Here is a 24,149-nt window from a genome sequence, read left to right as displayed (position 1 = left end):
TCATGCAATAGGCCTTCCTTCCCTTGGCTTCCAGCACTGGTTTACCTCTGGCACCTGGAACCCAGGCCTTTGCTCTGGCCAGAGGCTACCACCTTTGCTGCAGACTCTGGTCAGAGTCTGCCTTCTTCATCTTCACTGCAGACTCCAGCTAGCATCTGCCATCTTTGTCTTTGCTGTGGCCAGAGAGTCACTCCTGTAGATTCCTTCGACCCCTGCTCTTCCTCTCATAGCAGGCATCCTGCCCTGCCTGGCCACTCCGTGCCTGGAGCAGTTGGGTGGCCACCATCTTAACATTTTGATATGCTTACTTTACTATATATCTATACAATTATCCATTTCTTTTTAGTTAATTTTTTAGTATCTTATCTAATAAAAATGTTATGCAAATTGACCATAACTATGCTACACCCACAAACCACACCCATCGGCTAATCAGAAGCAAGTATGCAAATTAAACCAACCAAGATGGCTGTGGCCACAGAGCGAGCAGAAGGCTTGGGTTTCCTTGGCAATGGAGGAAGCCAAGCTTCCCGCACACCCTGGCTGGCCTACTCCTCTACTCAAGGCTACAAAGTTTCAATTATAGAAGATAAATAAATCCAAACAAAAATGGCAGCAGCCATGTAGCTGGAGAGAGCAGGAGGCTTGGGTTTCCCCCACTGATGGAGTAAGCCAAGCTTCCTGGCCTGCCTTGGCCTCTGCTCAAGGCTACAAAGTTTCAATTATAAAAGATAAATAAATCCCAACAAAAATGGCAGCAGCCATGGAGCTGGAGAGAACAGGAGGCTTGGGTTTCCCCTGGCGATGGAGGAAGCCAAACTTTCTGCCTGCCCTGGCCTTTCCTGGCCTCCGATCAAGGCTACAAAGTTTCAATTCTAGAAGATAAATAAATCCCAGATACCAGGGTCTCCATTTGGGTCGCTGGGTGTGTGTGGCCAGCCTGCAAACCACCACAGGCCCCTCGCCCAGGCCACCCCCCACTCTGATCTGGGGCACCTTTCAGGGCAAACCAGCCAGCCCCCACCCATGCAGCTGCCCTCTATCCTATCTAATAAAAAGTAATATGCAAATTGGCCATCACTCCAGCACACAAGATGGCTGCCCCATGTGGACACAAGATGGCTTCCACAAGATGGCCAGCAGGGGAGGGCAGTTTGGAGGGACCAGGCCTGCAAGGGAAGGCAGTTGGGGGCAATCAAGCCTGCAGAAGAGGGCAGTTAGGGGTGACCAAGCTTCCATAGGAGGGAAGTTGGGGGCGACCGGCCTACAAGGAAGGGCAGTTGTGGGGGGGCCCAGACCTGCAGGGTAGAACAGTTGGGGGGGGACCAGGCCTTCAGGGGAAGGCTGTTAGGGGTGACCAGGCCTGCAGGAGAGGGCAATTAGGGGCAATCAGGCTGGCAGGGGAACAGTTAGGCATCAATCAGGCTGGCAGGCAGAAGTGGATAGGGGCAATCAGGAAGGCAGGCAGGCAAGCAGTTGGAAGCCAGTAGTCCTGGATTGTGAGTGGAATGTCTGACTGCCTGTTTAGGCCCGATCTTACCGGGATTGGGCCAACAGGTAGTTAAACATCTCTCGAGGGGTGCCAGATTAGAGAAGGTGCAGCTTGGGCTGAGGAACCCCTCTCCCCCTGCTCTATGCATGAATTTTGTGCACCGGGCCTTTAGTATATTTAGAAAGTCATGTGTTTTTAAGGCCCATTTTAGCATTTTTAAAATTTATGGTAAGTACTCCTCTAGGAAAATTTTTATTACTAATTTACACTCTTAACAGTGGTTATTAGTATACTTTGAATCCTTGCTACACTGGGTTTTATTGTTTTTACGTAACATTTTTGTTAATTTATGATATATAGCTTGTTATTAAAGTATGTTTCTGATTGTTTTGATGAAAATATCCACTGTAGATTTTGAAAATACATTTAATTTGTTCTTTGGTGATACTTAATGTTTTTAAAAGGGATCATTGTGCTTGTTCATTAATTATTTAAGGTACAGTTGGGATTTCATTCAGGAAATCACTAGTCCTAACTAGAGTATTAGTATAGCACATTCAGCCTTTTTTCTTTTTCATAGAGTAATTGAGCCGAAGGAGAGAAATAATTGTTTGAGGTAATCAAAAGTAGAACTAGAATCTCATGAATTACATTCTTGGACTCACTGGTACTTTGCTTGACTTACTGGAACTTTTAAAAAAAAATTTATTTTAAGCCGAAACCGGTTTGGCTCAGTGGATAGAGCGTCGGCCTGTGGACTGAAGGGTCCCCGGTTTGGTTCCGGTCAAGGGCATGTGCCTTGGTTGTGGGCGCGTCCCCAGTAGGGGGTGTGCAGGAGGCAGCTGATCGATGTTTCTCTCTCATCGATGTTTCTAACTCTCTATCCCTCTCTCTTCCTCTCTGTAAAAAAAATCAATAAAATATATTTAAAAAATTATTTTAAATTCTTTATTGTTTAAAGTATTACATATAGTATTACATATATGTCTCCTCCCCCTCCCCCAATTGACCACTCTCCGGCCACCCTCACCACCTACCAGATGCCCTCATCCCCCTAGCATCTGTGGACTGGACCTTTGTTTTATTCCTTTATCTGATGTCCCACTCCCTGTAACACTATAACTGATAGAAGACTCAAGAGAAATAAGGATTTGAATTTGAAGTGTTAAGCACTCTAGGCACTTAGGAGGGCATATAGTAGTTGAAGCAAGAAAGTAGATTAGAAGGTGGAAAGGCTGTTTTAAATTATAGGTTACTTGTTTTTTATTTTAAAAGTAGTTTATAAACAATTATTTAACTTTGGTATTTCTAGAAATATGTTACCTTTGTTATTTTCTAAGCATTTAGCCAACTCTTTTTGTTTACAGCTGGGCTCAAAATGCAGAGAACTCAAAGATATTCATTTCGGCCAGTGTTACAAGATCTCAGATGAAGGCATGATCGTCATAGCTAAGGGCTGTCTGAAATTGCAAAGAATATACATGCAGGAAAACAAATTAGTAAGTACTTATATAATTTTTGTATTTTTTATTTTGTTTCTTACCTTTGAATTCCTTAGAACTTAGCTTATAAATTTTCTTCTACTTGCTATTTTTTTGGTCGTTTAAGGCAAATATTACCTAAAAGCAAGATTTGTCTCAAAACAATGATTTTTCAGATTGATCCTCTAACTGTATAGGTGCTTCAAGTTGGCACTTGCATGACAGTCGACCACTCGGGTATATTGGAAAAATTAAAGTTTAGTCGTCAAACTTAAGTATGTGGTTGTAGTTTCTTCTGATTTTCCTAGAGATTCTAATAATTCAGGATATTTGGGATTTTTTAATAATCAGGAAGATGTACACTTATAGAGTCTTTCACTAAATATAATAAAAATGGGATTCAGTGAATTGAGGTAAATAATCTTGGCAATTACATAAATTTTATATTTTAAACACACATGTATAACTTATTCACCCTTAATGTATTGTACGAAATATATTTAAAGCCATTTAGTTTTCTTTTATTGAGATATAGTTCAGATATCATAAAATTCACCTTTTTAAAGTGTATTAAGTCAGTGATTTTATTGTGCAATCATCTTCACCAGTTCTAGAATATTTTCATCACCCATAAAGGAAACCCTATGCTCATTAGCTATCATTACTCACTCCCCACTTCCTTCACCCCTAGCAACTGGCAGTCTACTTTCTGTTCCCTGTGGATTTGCCATCTCATGTAAATAGAATCACATGTTTTTTTGTGTGTGTGTCTGGCTTCTTTCACTAAGCATAATGATTTCATGGTTCATCTCTGTAGCATGTGACAGAGCTTCATTTCTTTTTTAGGACTGAATAATATTTCAGATCCACTTAATTTTGATTGAATAGATATACATTACAAGTTAACAGAAAAAGTTATCCCTAGGGAGGTACTAGTAGAATTTTCAATGCTGAGAAAAGGTGCCCTTTAAAATAGGCAAGGTGGCCTTGAATATATAGAATATTTTCAAAGAAGATTTGCTTTTTAATTGTCCCCCCCAAAAATAAAGAGATCTTTGTGTTGCCCCATTGAGTTAGTTTATAAAATTTGATAAATTCATCTTATATATTAATGTAAGTTTGAAAGGTTTCCAGAAGCATCAGATAAGACAGTGCTATTTAAAAAGATTCTAGTTAGAAATATTGAAACACTATGAATTAAAAGTAAATGCTTTTATTACTACATACAATTATATTTTTCTCTGAAATTATATGGTAAAAATATTTCACTCTTTAGTACATTTAGTTTAAACTTAATAATAATTACCACTGAGGCAGTTTGATCTTGTAGAGAGAATATGTCTTCTGGGTTAGAGAAATTGAAGTTTTGAATCCTGATATTCACTTACTTTCTTTGTGACTCTGGAAAAGTTACTTAAGCTCTCTGAGCCTCATTTGCAAATGAGGTTAATAACTGTCTTTTTGATCATTGTGGCTTTGCAGATTAAATGACATAATGTTCTAAAATTGTGTAGTACAAACTGACACCTGAAAAAGTAGTAGTTTTATGAGGTTATGACTATATTTGTTGTCTGCTGGTTTCCACTTTACAGTCAAGATAAATTAAAGGATGGTAATTTCAACTTAAAATTTTTGTATTTATCACATAATGGGAGCAATTAGTTGAGTGAATAATACTTGTTTTCTTGTTGATTAAACACAAAAAACATTTTTTTTGACACATTAAAATTTTAGTCAGTGGTTTTCCAAAGGAATTAATTGTATACCTTATATAATAAAAGCCTAAGTGCCCTGTTGATGAGTCAGCTGTTCAACCAATCAAAGTGTAATATGCTAATGATATGCTAAGGCTGCTCAACTGCCCGCTATGATGTGCACTGGCCACCAGGGGCCAGACAGTCAACCAGTCTCCCAGTTGCTGTGACATGCACTGACCATCAGGGGGCAGACACTCTGGTAGGTTAGCTTACTGCTGGGGTCCTGCTGATCAGGTCTGAGTGAGACAGGCTGTACATACCCTGGAGCCCTCCCATGCCCCTCTCCAGCTGGCCAACCTCCTGCAGCCATCTCTGGCCCTCATCATGCACCAGTGGGGTCCCTTGGCCTGCCCCTCTCACAATCTGGGAGCCCTTGGGGGATGATGGAAAGCCGGTTTCGGCCTGATCCTTCAGGCCAGGTTGACGGACCCATTGGTGCATGAATTCAGGCCTCTAGTATTTTTTATAACTGTATATGTTTTGAAGGTTCTAGTTATATTCAACTTAGATTTTTCCTAGTATTGTGTGCCATTAAAAAGTTGTTTTGTATTTGAATGCCAAGGGAATCAGTTTTGTACATAGGGTTATTTAGTAAATATTTGATTTTATTGAAACTGAAGTAATTTCACCAGATATTAAAGTTCAGTTTAATAAATTTTTTTTTTCCAATTTAAGATTCATAGAAAGAAAAATTTAGATAATTTGAACTCTTATATTGGACAGTTGCATTATTGATAACTGACTTCCCATAGGAACTTTGCTTTGTGTTTTGGGAATTTATGAAATAAGGAGAAATATTTGAATTATTTGCAAAAGTACAATTTTAAGTAGTTGGATTGTTTAACTCTGATAAGTGTTATTATTAGTCACTTAACAATGAATATTTAAAACGGGGTAAGTAGAAATAATAGTGGTCTGGTTAAAGGCAAATAATATTTATATGTGCAGTTATATAATTGATATTGCATATTTTATTACAAGTAGGAAATATAGACATAGTAATAGTTAACTCAGTATTATATAGTTAAATAGGACAAATATTTTAAATTCACAACTAATAGAAATATTTAGGAGAATACTATGTCTGTAAGGATGCCAGCAGAATTTAATCTGTGCAGATAATAATCAGCCAAGTTATTTTCCTAATAACTCTTATTAAATTCTCTCAAAGGAGTTTTAAAGCTTTATTGTGCAGTCTATGTAGCATCTATGCTATGTAGCATCATATCATAGTGTTTTTGTTTAAACATAAACTTCGTTGACTTATAAATATCCAATTGGTTGTTTTATACATTGGCAGTATTTGACTTGAGTATACTTTTCTCCCATGTTATATCTTGGCCTTTAGGTGGCAGCATTACCTTTGTGTATTTCAGTGACAGCTTTTTGTGTCCTTGGCATAGCTATAAAGATGCAATGCTTTTTACACAATTTGTACAGATATTATGGTGTATTTTTAATTTTTGTTCTTTAGGTGGTTTTAATAGTAATTTTTTTATTGCAGTAATTTGAATTATTAGGTGCAGCTAGAATGTTAAAAGGTGCACTTTCTATTTTACACGAAGTAGCAAGATATTAAAATATCCTTATTTGTGGCACTGGTTTAAGTAAGATAAACTTTAGAATAGGGGAAGGATACCTGTATTACCAAAGGGAAAACTTTTGTTCAGATGAAAATTGAGGACAATGACTTGACATTTTAAGATTAATGAATCATGGTAATGCAAAGAGTTGAGGATTTACATCTAAAATCTTTTAAAATAAAATAAAATCTTTTCAAAAGAGAATGAGTTTCTGTTTTAGTCATTTTTGAGTTACACGAGTGCCAGGTTCCTTCCTACATGGATGTATTTTGCATTCACTATAAAACACTTGTATAGGATCTAGAAATACTAGTAGATGTGAGGAATACAACTATAGTGAGGGTCTAGTATATTATTTACATAATTTCCCTGTTTCTGGCAATAGCTTTCATATCACTCCTGTGCAATACTTGCTCCAAAATTATTTAAAAGGTGTGTTTAGTTTATGTGTATAGTTATCGATGACCTAGGAACCTTATTAAGTATACTAGTATTCTCTCTGCTTCTTTCTTTGTTCTAAGTTCTGCTTCTCTCCTTTTTGAACAGAGGAGCTCTTGGGCCAGCTTTTTACTCAGTTGTAAAATAATGGGGCCAGATAGATTGTCTGTCATTTGTTATCCAATCTGATGTTTTAAAGTACTTAGGATTTTATGAATTATTATGAAAATAGCTTCTATTCTGAGTCCCATGATCATATTTGATACTAGATTATCTGTGTTATGGTATTTGTTATTGTTTTTAAAAATATTTTCTGCTTTGTAGAGTTATTATAAGTTGGGAACTAGTGTAGATTTCTGAATTATCAAGAAATTAGTCCTGTATTATGAGTAGATTTTAGAAAGTTTTAGGGAAATGTTTCTTGGTTAAAATTTGATTTTCCTGAAAGTTAATTGTGACCTTTTATTTTATTTCAACCTTCTGGTGAATTGTTTTTACTAGTGTTATAATTCTGTGACATCTCCTAGAGTCCCTTGGCTGTAACATTATTTGTAACATTGTTTTTTATTGTTTTTAATTTTATTATCCTTTGGAGGCTTATACAGATGGCATAGGATCTAAAGTCAGCTCCAGGCTTCCTTCCAGGTTGGAAGCATCAGAGGAATAATTGAGGCAAAAGCTTTATTTGAATCAAACTGAGCTCAGTTCATTACTCGATCCTGCAGTTTCTCACTCATTTGATTTGGGTTATCTTAAATTTTTACATTCTTTTCCTTGTTTGCAGAAAGGATATAATACCACTATACACATGCTCTTGTGAGGATCAGAGTAAATGAAATTAAGAGGAAAAGTACCAAATATGTTTCATGGTCCCAAACATAGGACATCTTCAATAAGGGTTACTTTTCTTCCTCTCCCTACCAGAGTTTACTTTCTGGAGTCTACCCAATTTCTTGAATTGGGCCTTGTCAGCGCCTAACATCACTACTATGTTCTTATTTCACCCATTAGCTTCCCTGCAATTTAATGATTTTTTGCTGCTTGCTTTGATTCGAGGCTCTTGCAGCAGCAAAGTAAATAGGCTGGTGGCCATTTTACCATCAGCTGGGCTATGTAAGGTAAACATTTATATCAAAGCCTAAATAGTAGTAGTTAACTCAGTATTATATGTGTTTCTTCATTCCTTTACTTTTCCACTCACAGTTCACATAGTAAAGGATTTAGTCCTCTCCTCCCCTCAGTTCTCCCCTGTACTGCTATCTTACTTCTCAGGTATTCCTTGTGAGGTAAGTTTACTTGTAATCTCATACATAAATAATTTATATTTGTGAGGAATTCTACTTTCACTTCAGCCTCCTAAGCCTCCCAGAGTAGTTATTCACCTTCATTGCCTCTTCCCTTATGTTTTTTGGAAATATTTTTTATTGAGTTTTAGAGAGATGGGTAGGGAGAGGGAGAGCAATACATTGATCAGCTGACTCCTGCACACAGGGGATTGAGCTCATAACCTAGGAATTGAACCAGCAGCCTTTTGGTGCATGGGACAGTGCCCAACCACCTGAGCCACTCCAGCCATGGTGCCCTTTACCTTCTTAACGAATGAGGTATTTACTTGCACACAGAGTGTAGTTCCCAGTGAGCAGTGATGCATGAACGTGGCATTTTAAAGAAGGGGACCTAAAGATACTGACTGCATTTTATTGTATACTGCATTTCTGGATCTTGCTGTCATTTGTTGATTTAAAAAAATAGTTACTAGTAGTTACCTTTTATTGAGTATTTATAATGTACCAGGCACTATGCAATTGTAAATAATTAATCCTCACAATTACTATAAGCAGTAGCTTATTTTTATTCCATTTTACAGATGAGTAAATTGAGGCTTAGAGAGGTTACATAATAACACCTAAATGTCAAAGTTAAGATTTTAACCCAGAGCTGTTAGATTCCCAAACCTTTGTCCCGAAGCCCCTTTGCTTTGCATGGATACATTACAGATGGGGCTGATCCATATGTCTTTGAACCAAGCAGTAATTTCCAAAAGGCATTATCTCCCTTTAAGACACTGACAGGTAGTGTGAGACATCAAAGGAAAAAGTTAATTATTGCCATGAGCAGATCATCTTTTTGCTAGGATGACAACTGATTTCAGGGGAAGCTGTAAGTACCAGTGGAGATATATTAAAATCTTTTCTGGGAAAATTAGTAAAATTATCAAAGGAGAAAACTCTTCAAGATAGTGCTTAATATTGATCTTAATCTTGTACAAATATGGACATAATTAACTTAATAGTAGAATTACACTCTTTATGTAAAAATTTTTACTTTGCAAAGTCATAGCATTTTATATGTTTTGTGAAATTTGGATTCAGATGCTAATACCATTTCATTTTTTGTCCAGCATATCTAACAGAAAATTTTACTGTATTTCAAATGTTCATTCAGTTTAGTTAACATTTGAATACCTACTATGTGCCAAGCACATATGAGAGGTGTTGAGAAATTAAAAAAGAGTCACACTGCCGAAGAGAGGTGATTTTGGCCTAGGCTAAAGTGCTATGGAAGTGCCAATCATAAAAATAGTTACTTGTGTGAGAGGTAAGGGAGGAATAGGTAATTCTATAAATAGTAGGTGACATTTGAACTGGGTCTTGAATGATATATAGCGATATGATGATTGTGAAGCAAACATTTTCTGGGGAAAAGTGATAGCAATTGGGAGAAACAGCATTAACAGAGACAGGCATCAGGAAAATATATGGAATGTTTAATAAGAAGTACATGTAACAATAAGATTAGCTTGCAGGCAGCGTGGGTCAGAGAAATGTTAATATTTGGGTCTGTAAAGGAAGGTAGTGACCAGGTTGTTAAGTTTCCAGAGACTTATGCTAAGGAATTAAGTCTTTAAGTAATGGGGATCATAACATGGGATTTCACCAAATGTGAAGCATGATTATATTTTTGGGTTTTTAAGTTATTTTTTAAAAAATTTTGAGAAACTAGGGAAAATACAGAATACTAGAAAAAATAATAACACTCTTATGCCCATTGCACAAACATTGGCAATTATTCACATTTTGTTTGTTTGTTTCTTCTTGAATTAGGAAAGAGATAAACTGTCTTTGTTGTTTTGCATCCAATGTCATCTTACTTTATCCTTTTAGTATTAAGTATATTGTTATTGATTTCAGAGAGGAAGGGAGAGCGATAGAAACATCGGTGATGAGAGAGAATCATTGATTGGCTGCCTCCTGCATGCCCCTCCTGGGGATTGAGCCCGCAACAGTGGCATGTGCCCTGACGAGGAATCGAACTGAGCAAGAAGGGTCCAGGCTTACTTTATCCTTTTAGAAGCAACTACTAGTTGCTATTCTCATTTTATTTTTAAAAAAATATATTTTTATTGATTTCAGAGAGGAAGGGAGAGGGAGAGAGAGAGAGAGAAACATCAATAATGAGAGAGCATCATTGAATGGCTGCCTCCTGCACGCCCCCTACTGGGGATGAAGCCTGAAACCTGAGCATGTGCCCTTGACCGGAATTGAACCTAGGACCCTTCACTTTGCAGATCTATGCTCTAACCACTGAGCCAAACCATATGGGGCTTCTCATTTCATTTTTAATTTGTATTATTTCCTTTTCATGTTCTCTTATCGTTTTGCTTTCTTCCAATATGTGTTCGTACCTTCAAGCTCAGCTAAATATTTTTTTTTGTCAAACATTAAAAATTCTACCAAACTCTAATGACTACTAAGAATCGTGGTCCTTTTCTTTTGTCATACATTTAATAACCTGATTCTTGAAAAGATGAAACTTAACAAGTTGCTTGCCTCTATGGTTGAGTTTGCTTAGAAGAGCTTGCTTTTATTGTTGCAGTTTAGAAAGAGATTGTTAATCATACTATTTGATACATACCTTGGTTGCTTGGTACCAAAAAAGTGCACTAAGCAGATCTCACCTAAAATTTTGTTAGAACATTGAAATTGCATTTTTGAGAGTATTATGTCATACAGAAATTACACTTACAAGTGTTTTTAAAGTTACTTTGCATAAAGTTATTAATTGCATAAATTAGTTTCATTTATTTTATCTATTTTTGTTCTTTAATATGTTCTAATAGTTTTATAGAATAAAAAATTATAGAAAGACTAAAAAGAAGCATAAACAGGTATCTTGTTAGAATAATGCTGTTAGTTTTTTCATTTTCTTAGAAGACTGTCATTTGAAAAATTTAAGGAAAAAAAATTAGTCACATGTTGGTTCAGCCAACTTTATTGTTTAACATTGGATTAATTTGTGTGTGTTTTTTTTTCAATATGGAAGTGATTTTTTTTCTAGTATACTTAGATGGCTTTCTTCCATCAAGTCCAAGTACATAGGAATCATCTATATTAAAGTCCATTTGAAACAATCAATTTTTTTCAAGTATATTTTATAGGATAATATTTTTAGATGACAAAATCAAGAATGTAATTACTGATTGTTGATCTGTATAGGAATAGGAGATTTGTCACATATAGTCTTTCACACAGAGGTAAATCATTTTCAATCTAGTGATGCATTTGCCCAGTGTCACAGGTTAATTCTTCATACCTGTGTGCCTTTCCCCTTTCTTTCTAGCAAGGCATACCTTTTTTCAGCTGTTGCTGAAACTTCCTTCACTTATTGGAATCAACATGTAATCTACTTTAATGCTTATCCTACTTTTGAGGTTCTGTATGTGTATATGTCCAAGGTTATTTATTTTTTATTCATTGTAGTATTAAAGGTACGTTAAATATGCATGCATATATTACTGGTCATGTACTTCCTCTTCTGACCCTACTTTTAAAAAGTTAAGAAAAGTTTTATTTCTTAAAAAAAAAATAAAAAAAAGATAGTGGCTTAACCTTGAAAGTGATTTTAAAAGGCTGTTAAACCAGCTTCTTGCAAATCCCTTTATTGCAGCTTCCTACAAATCCCTTATTGAATAATGAGCCATCCTTCATTGTGCATGTGTGTGTTTGGGTTAGGTTTATTAATAGATGAATATTTAAGAACCCACGCAATATTTTAATAACACTTTAAATATTATGATTAAAATGATTCCTAAACGTATTTGACCAGATTTTTATATTTTTAAGCATTTAAAAATGATTATTAATGTCTTTTTTTTTTTTTTTTTTAAAGGTTACATATACTTATCACATTATTTAAAAAAGACTAGGTCAATTTTTCAGTACTAACTTATTCTCACACTAAATTAGTATAAGAATCTGTAATTTGACAATTGGAATGACTATCTCTTGTGAATGTGTGCATTGTTTTAGGGGACCTTTCCATTTTAAGCAGTGTAAGGCAATACCCACTAAATAGTGGTGCTCGTAAAATTTTTGTGGTTTCATTTACTATTAACTTGCTCTTTGACGACTGGCCTTTCCTAATCTCACATCATGGGTTTGGAACTTCTTTCTTAAAGCTTTATAGTTGAGTTACAATACATTGTGTCCTTTGTTTTCTCCTGGAAAAGGATTTAAACAAATTTTCTGTTGCACTTGTTGAATATGTATTTCATAGTAACCACCATGAAGTTTGCAGCATTTAAGGAGATGAAGAAGCAAAGATAAAAGGTACACATTCAAGAAGGCTTGGTTTCACAGTTGGTGCATAATCCTTTCTGCTGTCATTGGTACCCTAACCCTGTACCTACCAGAACAAAAGAAACTGAATTGGAAATTGTGGGAGCTGGGGAACATTCAGTTGGCAGCCCATCGCATGGCCCATAGGCGTTGTCAGGTCTCAGTTTGATGCCCTTTATTCTTCCTGACAGATGTGAGGTAGGGTCTATGAGGGGGAAGTCATTACTAGAGAGAGGGCAGTGTCAGATCAAAAGTAACCAGTGATCAAACAAGGTAAAGGGCTGTGGAAAATAGGCTCTTTCTGGCCTCAACACCTGCCTGATCACTGAAGGGAATAGTCCTATGTGTCAGACCTAGTTGATTTTCTTTGATGTACAGTGAATTAAAAGTCAGAATGGAAGCTTAAGTGGAGTACAGAAGACTTTTACTTCCTATTCTTGAACAATTTGGTGTTTACATTTTTTACTTTAGTTATCTAGAAGTTAGAGAAGTCATTCTCTGTTAAATAAAATAATAAAGGTTGCCTATATTAACTTTATCATCACTATATATTTAGGGATAGTGATAATAAACAAACAAGTTTCAATGTAGTATGGAATGAGGTTTATAAGTCACCAAACTTAATTTCTTTCAAGCATCTAATTATAACCTTAAATCATTGATGATCTGGTAAAAGTAGTGCTTAGCAGATAGTCTAATGTATTATTTAGTAAATTAATCTAAGGGAAGTATGTTTCTGATCTTAAACGTAATACTATTTAAATGTAACACTTAAGTGAGATTTAGTGTCTCTGTTAACTTCTCTGTTTTTAAATTTTTAGATTAAATATACTATATATGTTGATCCCTTGCATTGTGCACCTTTCATTTCTAAATTATGCTCTTTCTTAGTTTTTGCTTGCTGCAATTGCAGCAATTTCTGGGATTTGATATATGGGTTAGAAAAGTTGTTGTTTTGGATGATGGGGGTAGTTGGTCAGGAATATCTAATTAATTACCAGTTTGGTATGGATTTAAGTGAAATTTAAGCTTATCAAGTAACATTTATGTTTTGTTTGTCAGTTTAGATGTCATTACTAATTCAATTAATCCAACCATTGTCATTTTTATAGGGATAAAATGATTGTACTGAATTTATTTGATTGCTAGATGCATTATTGACTCAATGACAAGTTCTCAGAGGAAAAAAAGAAAACCTACATTATTTGTATTGATTTTAAGACTTCCTTCTTCCTGTAATTTCAGAGCTACAAATTTGTAGAAAGATGTGTATCTTTTTCCTCCGTAGCTTAGTTAATTAGATTGGTCAGTAGTTTAGTATTGATCTGGTACACAAGTTTTGGTGAAATCAGATAAAAATATTTGCGTGGTGACTACAGTTGTTTTCCCCCTCCAACTTCTATTTATAACATGCAGTCTTCGTAAAATAAAAATAAAAATTTATATCTACCTTCATACTTTTGCTAATTCTTTGGAAATGAGTTATAACTAAGAATATTCAATGCTCAGAATGGTTAATTGTTTATAAATATTGAGTGATAAAACAAAATATTATTTGTACATTTTAACTTTCATTAGAACAGATTTCCCCCTTGTTTTACAAATTATGATCATTTTTATTCATTCACAAGAATGTGGAATATAGAATAAATTTTTGTACCAATCTCTGCTTTTAAGAGATTTTTCAAATGAAGAGCTCATAAATACACACCTACACATTTGTGTACATATTTGATTTCAAATTAATGTAGTATGAATTTAAAATGAGATAATTTTTGTTTCCTCCTTCCTTTATGTGATGGACTATGCTTCTTTGCTTTATAAAGTAGTCTGAGAAGTATATACATATTATCTTTGCCATCTAAAATACATCTGGGCAAGATTGCTTATCAATGATAAATTGGCACAGTTGGCATAGTGTTTAAGGTTGTAGTTTGAGAAGTTTATATAGTTTATTTAATATGATGCACAAACAAACAAAACAGTAATTTCTTCAATGATTTTAAAAAGTATTAAATAATTTTATAAAGATATAATGGTATAATTTCTTGGTTTTTCTCAGTGCACACCGATCATTTGGATAATTTAATAGAAAAAGGTTTTCATTAAATACATTTATTTATATTATTTGGGAGAATATAAGTTAAGCTTAAAGATAGAGCTTAGAGAGTAGATTGACTTTTATTCATAGAAAATAATATTGAAAGCATGGAAATGAATGCTGGTATAGATACAGGTAATATAATGCTGGAAAATATATTCTCCTTTGCTTCTTTATAATTATTATCCTAATGGATCAATTACATTTTTTATAAGTTTAACCTCATATCATTCACTTATTCATTCTTTAAGCATTTGTTGAGTGCTAACCACATAACATTGTGCATCTAGACCCATTTTTCTTGGGTGATGCCAGCCCACTTAGTTTATAGTAACTCTTAACTAGCATGAGTGATTTCCTTCTATCTTGTATTCATCTATGTAAGGGGCTGGGCTTTTAACCTTTCATATGTTGAATACTACATTTTAAGAGTAAAAATTTGAAAATGATTGCATCTAGATAATCTTTTACTTGCTAACTATGATAAGTTGTACGTTATTTTATCCTAATTACCCAATTAAGATGACATGTTTGAAGATTAAAATTAATGGAGCTATTATAGAATGTAAAACATGGAATGTTTATTACAATGACTTGTTCTGTTAGTTCTTTATAAAGATGTTTTGCTGCTAAAGAAAGACTTGTTTCACTGAGCCAGTGCAATACTTGGATAGTACAAGGTTAGTAATCCTTGAAGAATCCTATGTAATAAAAGCCTACCATGCTACATGCCCAATCATTCGTTTAACCAATCAAAGTGTAATATGCTAATGATATGCTAAGGCCACTCAACCACTTGCTATGACATGCACTGACCACCAGGGAGCAGATAGTAGACAAGTCACTATGATGTGCACTGACCAGGGGGCAGATGCTCTGACTGGTGGGTTAGTTTGCTGCTAGGGTCTGGCTGATCCGGACTGAGGGAGATAGGCTGGACACACCCTGGAGCCTTCTCATGGCCCCTCCCCACCAGGGGGCAGATGTAGCAAGCCGAGTGGTAAGGAGCAGTGAATAGGTGGGAGGTAAGAAGAGAGGGATCCTGGACTGGGAGAAAGTGTAGGTCTGGCTGAGGGACACCACCACACGCACACATTACACACACACACCCTCCCCCAGTGCATGAGTTTTGTGCACCAGGCCTCTAGTTAAATATAATGATTGGTGTTTTGGTATTATTCCATTGGGTTAATATTCTAGTTATTAGAATATAAGGTCATTGTCAACTCTATCACATAGAGTCCACCCTTACGTATGAGTAAATTCAGTTAAATACTCCCTCTGGTCATAGTATTAGAGAAATCTAGACTTCTGTGCAAATGTTTTCCTTTATTATTATACTATTGTGAATTTTAGTAAATATATTTTGGTCTCTTTTTCTTTTTTGTTTTGGCATCTGAGAAATCAAGAAATAAATAATCACCGGAGGGATGCGCTGGAGGCTTTCACTTTTAGTTCATCTACGAGAAAGCATTCAGGACTTCTGTTTTTATTATAGAATAACTTTTTTAACCCTTGTTTTCCCTTGTTTAATTTCTACTTATTTTTCTCTTGTAGGGTATATTTCCATGAGCTATCTTAATTTCTTTTTGAAAAGTGGGAGGTTATACCTAAATGAAGACAGAAGTACTTACATAAGCACATTTTAACTTTCAAACACTATCTTAGTTGGAATGGCCACTGTGTTATAATAGAAAGCACTTTAGAGCTTGAATTAGGAAGATACAGGGCTAGGTGGTCCTTTTGTCCCTTAGTTGAGTAATCTTGGACATGTGTCTCAGAGGTGGTTTTCTCATTTGTAGCATGAAAAAAAAAGTTACTTCAGATAGTTATATAAAAAGTGGTAGTCTCATGTTCAGTGATCAGTAAGATTTTTCCTTTAACCTTTAACTGTCAAGCTCTTTTTAAAAAAAAAAATATATATATATATTTTATTGATTTTTTACAGAGAGGAAGGGAGAGAGATAGAGATAGAGAGATAGAAACGTCGATGAGAGAGAAACATCGACCAGCTGCCTCTTGCACACCCCCCACTGGGGAAGTGCCTGCAACTAACGTACATGCCCCTGACCGGAATCGAACCCGGGACCTTTCAGTCCGCAGACCGACGCTCTACCACTGAGCCAAACCAGTTTCGGCTATCTGTCAAGCTCTTGATAACTATAGAAATCTAACCATGATCTTAAAACATTTGCAAAGATTCTACTCAATACTGAGAAATATGAGGCCTAAATAACCCTGTTGTCATTAAAAATACACGTGAAAGACTATAAAATTTCACTAGTCTACAAAAGTAGAAAATGAAAAGTGAAAGCCTCCAGCACATCCCTCCGGTGATTACTTTAGGAAACTTAATGCACATGCCAACTTCTACTCATATGCTCCTCTACTAGGGACGTACATTCAGTCCAAGTAGGCTTTTCCGCCTTATTCACTAATGTAGCCTCAGCCTAGGCGAGTGCCAGTCACATGATAGTTGCTCAGATGTAATCATTTTTGAATGAATGTTGGTTTTTGTGTGTCTCATAGACTAGGACATTTTAGCCATTGTTTGTTTTGTTCTCTTTTTCCTCTGTATTTCACTCATCATTAGACTGCCTCGTTTCTTTTATTTCTTTGCTTCTCTAGTCCTGCTGCTCCCTCTTTAGTCCTGGCCCCTTTGTTTTTGTGTGCGAATTGCAGAACCTCCTTATGCTTGTCAGGTGCCAACCCCCTCTCCCTATAAACCAGTTCCCAACAAATTAGTAAGGCATTTACTCTCAACAATACTACTTTTTAAACTTAAAAAACAATTAAACTGGATTATAAATGTGGAACCTGATCTTAATATTATCTTTTCCTTTGTTTTCAATAGTTTTTATCTTTACTTCTTCTTCTTCTTGGAATACTATCCCTTTCCCACCTCCCAAAACAAATCCCATTTATTTTTCAGGTCTTTCACTTACTTTTTAGATAAGGTTTTTGCCTAACTTACCTTGCTGAGTATTTGCCCTTCTGGATTCTTTCTTCCTTTGAGGTAATAGTTAATGAATTCTCCTTCATTGGCAAGGTTTTGGTTGCAGAAGTCATGCTTTTTGGTTTGATCTCTCCTTTTTCTTCCTTGACTGGATTTGATGGTGACACTGCATGAAAGGCAGTGAGTGCCTTTGTATCAGTTTTAAGCTCTTTTAACCATTGTTTTACTTTTAATTGTGGTAAGATACATGTAACATAAGATTTGCCATGTTAACTATTTTTCAATGTACAGATTAGTAATGTTAAGTACATTTGCATTATTGTGCACCAATTTCTAGTATTCTTTTCATCTCGCAAAACTGAAACTTTATACTAATTAAACAACAAGACCCGTCCTTTCTCCCTCTCCCACGTTCCTGTCAACCTCATTCTACTTTCTGTCCATGAACTTGATTCCTTCAGGTAGCTCATTTAAGTGGAATGCCATATTTGTCTTTCTGTGACTCACTAATTTTACTGAGCATAATGTCCTGAAAGTTCATCCATGTTGCAGCGCGTGTCAGAATTTTCTTCCTTTTTTATGCTAAATAATGTCCCATTTTTATGCATTTTGTATTTTCTGCATTTTGTTTACTCATTCATTCCTTGACAGAACTTAGTTGCTTTCATGTGTTAGCTATTGTCAATAATGTTTCTATGAACACAGTGTATAAGTATCTTTTTGAGACTCCTGTTTTCAATTTTTTTGAGTTTATAATCAGAAATGGAACTTCTAGATCATGTGGTAAGTCTGGTTTTAATTCTTTGAGGAACCACAATGGCTGCACCATTTTCGTTCTCACTAACAGTGCATAAGGCTTCCATTTTCTATATATCTTCACCTGACACTGTTATTGATTTTTTGATAGCTTCCATTCTATTGGGTGTGAGATGTTAACTCATTGTGGGTTTTTATTTCCCTATTGATAAGTGATGCTGAGTATCTTTTCAAATGCTTATTGGCCATTTTATATCTTTGGAGAATTGTCTATTCAAATTCTTTGCTCATTTTATTTTATTTTTAAAGATATGTTTTTAGAAAGGGGAAGAGAGAGAGAGAGAGAGAGAGAGAGAGAGAGAGACATCTATTGGTTGCCCCTAGTAACCATAACGTGGGTGTGTGCCCTGACCAAGTGTCAAACAGTGACCCATTAGTGCATGAGATAATGCTCAACCAAATGATCCACACCAGCCAGGGCTTCTTGCCCATTTTAAAATCAGGTTATTTTGTTGCTTATGTTGAGTCATAGGAATTCTTTATATATTCAGAATATATCTAAATATCTGAAGATATCATATATCTAACCCCTTGTAAGATGATGTTTAGGTCTTTGATCTATTTTTAGTTAATTTTTGTATGTGTTGTAAGGTAAGGGTTAATTATTTTGCATCTAGATATCTAGTTTTCCCAGTGTCATTTTTGAAGACTGTCCTTTTCCATTGAATGTTCTTGCCACCCTTATTTAAAGTCATTTGATAGATATGTAAAGATTTATTTCTGGACTATCTATTCCATTGGTATATAAATCTATCTTTATGTCAGTACCAGCTTTTTAATTACTATAGCTTTGTAATAAATGTTGGAATCAGGATTTGTGAGACTTCTAAACTTTTTTTTTTCTTCAAGATTGTTTTGGCTATTCAGGGTTCCATTTTAGAGTAAATTTTTCTGTTTCTGTCAAAATTGCCTTTGGGGTTTTGGTAGGGATTACATTAAATAAGTAGATTATATATATATATATATATATATATATAAATATATATATATATATATACACACATATATATATGATTGATTTTTTACAGAGAGGAAGGGAGAGAGATAGTTAGAAACATCAGCTGATCGATGACGAGAGAGAGAGTCATCGATCAGCTGCCTTCTGCACACCCCCCACTGGGGTTATGCCCGCAACCAAGGTACATACGCCTGACCAGAATCCAACCCGGGACCCTTCAGTCCCCAAGCCGATGCTCTATCCATTGAGCCAAACGGGTCTTGGCAGTATTGACATTTTAACAATATTAAATCTTCCAGCTCATGAACATGTATTTCTTTTTATTTATTTGTGTCTTCTTTAATTCTTTTAGTAATGTTTTTAGTATACAAGTCTTTCACTCCTGAATTATGTTTGTTCCTAAGTGTTTTTTTACTTTTGATGCTATTATAAATGGACTGGTAGCCCAGCGCATGAATCCATGTGCCAGTAGCTCTCTGCTGCCCTCCTGTAGCTCTCCGCCCACTGCCCGGCCTCCTGTAGCTGTCTCCTGTAGTTTTCCTACGCCTGCTTGTAGTTCGCTGCCCTACCCACCTGCAGATTCATGAACTGATGGCTGCTTGGTTGGTCGTTATGCCTCACGGTGTAATGGATAATTAGCATATTCCTCTCATTATCTAGGATAGTTTACTTAATTTCCTTTTTAGATTATTCATTGTTAGTATAGAGAAATACAACTGATTTTTGTTTGTTGGTTTTGTATTCTGAAACTTTACTGAATTCATTTATTCTAAGAATTTTCTTGGTAGAACCTTAGGTTACTATATATATATATATATATATATATATATATATTTTTTTTTTTTCATATAATCTACAAGTAGAGATAATTTTATTTATTTTTTCAATTTTTGAATGTTTTTTCCTGCCTAATTGCTCTGGCTAGGACTTCCAGTAGTTTATTAAATAGCATTGGCATAAAAATTGGCATCCTTGCCTCATACCTGATCTCAGAAGAAAAGCTTTTAGTCTTTTACTATTGGATATGGTATCAACTGTGGGACCTTTCTGTCAGTTTTTATTGGACAATATTTATCACATCTATTGTATATAGCATACTTTTTTTTAGTTATAAAATGACCATGCTATACTGTCATTCAATAAAGTTTTGAAGATTAGTCTTTTTTTTTCCTCCTTTTTTTAAAAAATCAGGATCCTTGCATACAGTTAGTTCCCAAGTAATACCTTTAATGATTGTATAGGTAGGTATTTATATGGCACTTGCCACCTTATCACTCTGTTTGGAACATCTATTAAATAATAGATGCCAATTTTATAAATGACTTTACAAAGCTAAAGTAGTAGTTTTTCCCTTCAATATCTGGCAAAGTCAGCACTTTTGATTTTATTTTTTAAAAGGATACTGATTCAAACATAAATTTATTTTAATAAACACCAAAAAATCTTGCTTTCACTGCTGTCCATCTTCTCCCTTGTTCCCTGTGTGTAAGAAATATTTTCTTTTGCGACTATAAAAAAGTAGACTTGTATATTCTCATATTCTTTTATTTTATGCAAAAAGCAAATAGTTTTGCACAAAAGTCACAGACCTCTTATAATAGATTCCAAAAATCTTTCTTTTTTTCCTCTGTGACTGTGATGTAATATGTTATTATTTGGAAGTAGCATGAGTCATTCCTTTAGTACTTGATGGTTGACATCTAGGTTGTGCTCACACTCTTGATATTATAAGAAATATTATGTCAGTTGAATGTATATTATTTTATACAAATTCAAATGTATTTGTAGAAGACATTCCCAAAGTGGGATTGCTAGGTTAAAGGGTACAGATGTTGATATACCTAAGCTCCCCCTCCCCCGCAGGGGTTTCTAATTTTGCATTCTTGTAAGCAGTGGAAATGGATTGAGATTGCTTGTTTCCCACAGCCTTGCCAATACTGTGTTGGCAGTCTTATTAGATTTTTGCCATTTTGATAGGCAAGAAGTGGTATCTGAGTTTTCATTTATGCTTTCCCCATTATGAATCTGATTTGGAATTCTTTCATATATTTAAAACCATTTGCATATTTTTTCTGTGATTGCTTATCCTTGGCTCACTTTCCTACCAAGTTGCTGATCTTTCTTTTCTAGGTTACTAGATACTTTTTATATGTTAGAGATATTGGTTCCTTGTATGTGATCAGAGTTCTAAATAATTTTTTTCCTGTTTGTCATTAGGCTTCAGCCTTTGCTTACAGAACTTTTGCCTCACAGTCATATTTAGAAAAATAATTAATATTTGTCATTTTTTTCTTTCTTGGCCTGTGAAGTTTGCGTTTAACAATAGAAAGAAGCAGCACTTTCTGAATGGACTGGAATGTCATCAGGAGCATTAACAGTGTAAATTGCATAACTTTGTGTATGGCAGAGACATTGGAATAGTCTATGACAATGGCATGCAGATATATTTCAATAATATATTCAACACCACTTTGCATTTCTGTAAATTAGGGGTTTTTATATGTAGAAAGCTTGGAAAGAGTGACCATTCTTTCAAATCTGTATGGATAAAAGACGATTTTAATTTGGTCAGCACTTGGAGAGAAGCCTCTTTCTTTCAGAATAAATGTTATAAAGTTGTGAATATGTCTCCGTGGTCACTTATATAGTGACTTCTTCCAATTCAGTGCCTTATTAGTTATATGTCCTCTAATTAAGGATTTTAGATATGAGTATTGCTATAGATTTGAACATAACAAATGCATCCATGCCTTATGATAGATGGGTAACAGAAATAAAGTGAATAATAATTTTTATTAGCAGCAACTGTTAGGCATGATGATAATTGTTTTCATTAGATATATTATTGAATAATACTATTTGGACACCTTGCTAATTGAATCAGTTGGTGATCATTTGTTTGACTTTGAAGTTTTTTTTGCATATAGGCATTAAACCTGTGCTTTAAAAAAATAATTTGTGTGAATGTTCTGAAATTAAAATCAGCATTATTATAAAATTTTAAAAAGTTAATTAGTTTTTAACAATTGAAAATAGCCAACTCAAATATGATGATATGTTGAAAATTAAGTGTATATAGGCGTATGGAATTGCTTTAGTTATTTTTTAGTTATAAAATGTAGGGCTTTTCATTTTTGAATGTTCTAGCAATTATATATTTAGTAATTGGTACTTTTATAGTTGGAGCAAAAATTATAGGAATAAGAAAACAAAGTTTAGCCTTTCCTGAAATTTAAGTGTTTAAATGAAATTCAAAATAGTCAAAACATTTAAAGTCCTAGCTTATAAAGATATTATTGTTCAAAAGACTTGTGAAAGAGATAGAATTATCATAGTCCAATTATTTTTTCTTAGTCGTCTTTTCTAGAAAAGAGAGGAAAAAAAAAAAAAAAAAAGTTGGATGCTTTCCAAGAGCTAGCTGTATGTGTGTGCATGAGAAGTTATAATCACTTGATTCAAGTCTGAGTTTTATTGGACAGGCTTGTCTGGTGGGTTAAAATCCCTTCATCCTCTCCCAGATGATAACTGGCTTGTTTTTCTCCCTTTAAAAATAGTAAGAACTTGTTTTTTATGTCTATCTCAAACTTGGTGGCATAGGCCACTTTGGCCTCCTATACTGCTGGCTTAAAGAAGGAATGAAATATGAAAAGACAAAAACAAAGAAGGGCATAAAAGAGAAGGTAAGGAAAGGAACAAAGCTCAAATGAAAGAAAAGGAGAATATTGAGGATTAAAAATGATGGAATAAATTCAAAGAAGGAAGGAGGGATAGTCTGCAATGCTAAATGTTCTAAAAGAGAATCTAATCATCTTAGAATATGTTTTTTGATGTAAGAGAATAGAGTTTTAAAGTGAAGAAATATCAAAGTTGAGTACTTTTTAAAATTATATAAAAATCATACTCAAGGCCAACATACCACTTTTGGCCTAAGACAATTTTAGGTAATGTTTGATAAACTTATTTTTTGCTGTACATGTCTCAAATACACATATTTGAGAAAAATACTGCTATTCACATTTTGATGGTGTCTAGCCTAGATTTTAGAGGTAATTAACCTAGTTTTTCAAGGAAAATTAATTGAAGTTATATATTTAAAAAATTGTTAAATTTAAAAATTATAAAAATGTTAAATTATGTTGTTTTCCTGAGAGAGAATTATCAATATATTTTTAGATTATTTTTGTCCATTTAAAGAATATTGTTATTAGGTGTGTTTATAATTATTTTCAAAATTAGTTTGCATTTAATTAGAAATAAAAATTTAAAAATATAGAAAATATTAATGTAATGCTGATAGGAAAACATTAAAATGTTCAGATTATTTCAGATCTCTGTTAAAAATATTAAATAATTCAAGTTATTTAATTTGTTAATACTTTTGCATTTCAGTGCTCAGTTACAGTCGATTAGCTATACCCTTCCCCTAATGGTAATTGCTTCCCCTAATGGTAATTAACCAAATTGAGAATGCTTTAATCCAGGAAATATGATGCTTAGCTTTTTTTTTTTTTTTTTTTTTTTTTACCATAGGTGTAATGTTACATTGATAATATTCATATCCAGAAAAATTTCAATGACAGTACATATTAATGTTTTTTAAAATGTCTTAATGGGATTTATTTGTTTTGCTTTTTCTCTGTTACTAATTTTTGCTCATAGAATGGTCATTTTCAAGATTTAGATTGGTTACATAAACCTAACACTGTTACCTACAAGAAAACTTTAAGTGGAATGCCTTATTTGAAATATTTCTTTTGTTGTCTGTATGTGTGGAATGAAACCATTGGAAGGCAGAGCTGCTTGTTCTCACCTTGTGTCTTTAGGGGAATAGACAAAGCAGAATGTTCCATCGGTATCGAAGCACACAGTCAGTCATGGTGGGGTTTGGCCCTGCTTTGGGAATATGTTATAACTTACTTGTTAAAATGAGCATATAATTTCCTCTGTGA

The 24,149-nt window shown here is 34.4% G+C and overlaps 1 protein-coding gene across 11 annotated transcripts in view; it reads left to right on the top strand.

Moving 5' to 3' along the window:
• FBXL17 (F-box and leucine rich repeat protein 17) overlaps positions 1-24,149 on the top strand; it is a 415,427-nt gene that overhangs the window by 27,949 nt on the left and 363,329 nt on the right. For all 11 annotated transcript variants that reach the window (XR_006739799.1, XM_036410707.2, XM_036410706.2 and 8 more), the window contains one exon: positions 2,860-2,991. Coding sequence is in view for 10 of the 11 variants with exons in the window: in XM_036410707.2 (XP_036266600.1) it covers positions 2,860-2,991 (132 nt within the window). In the remaining variant the exon portion in view is untranslated. The remainder of the gene's footprint in view (positions 1-2,859; positions 2,992-24,149) is intronic.

Source organism: Pipistrellus kuhlii, unplaced genomic scaffold (assembly GCF_014108245.1).
Source record: "Pipistrellus kuhlii isolate mPipKuh1 unplaced genomic scaffold, mPipKuh1.p scaffold_m20_p_4, whole genome shotgun sequence".
Classification (NCBI taxonomy): Eukaryota; Metazoa; Chordata; class Mammalia; order Chiroptera; family Vespertilionidae; genus Pipistrellus; species Pipistrellus kuhlii.
This window is presented reverse-complemented; position numbering and strand designations above follow the sequence as displayed.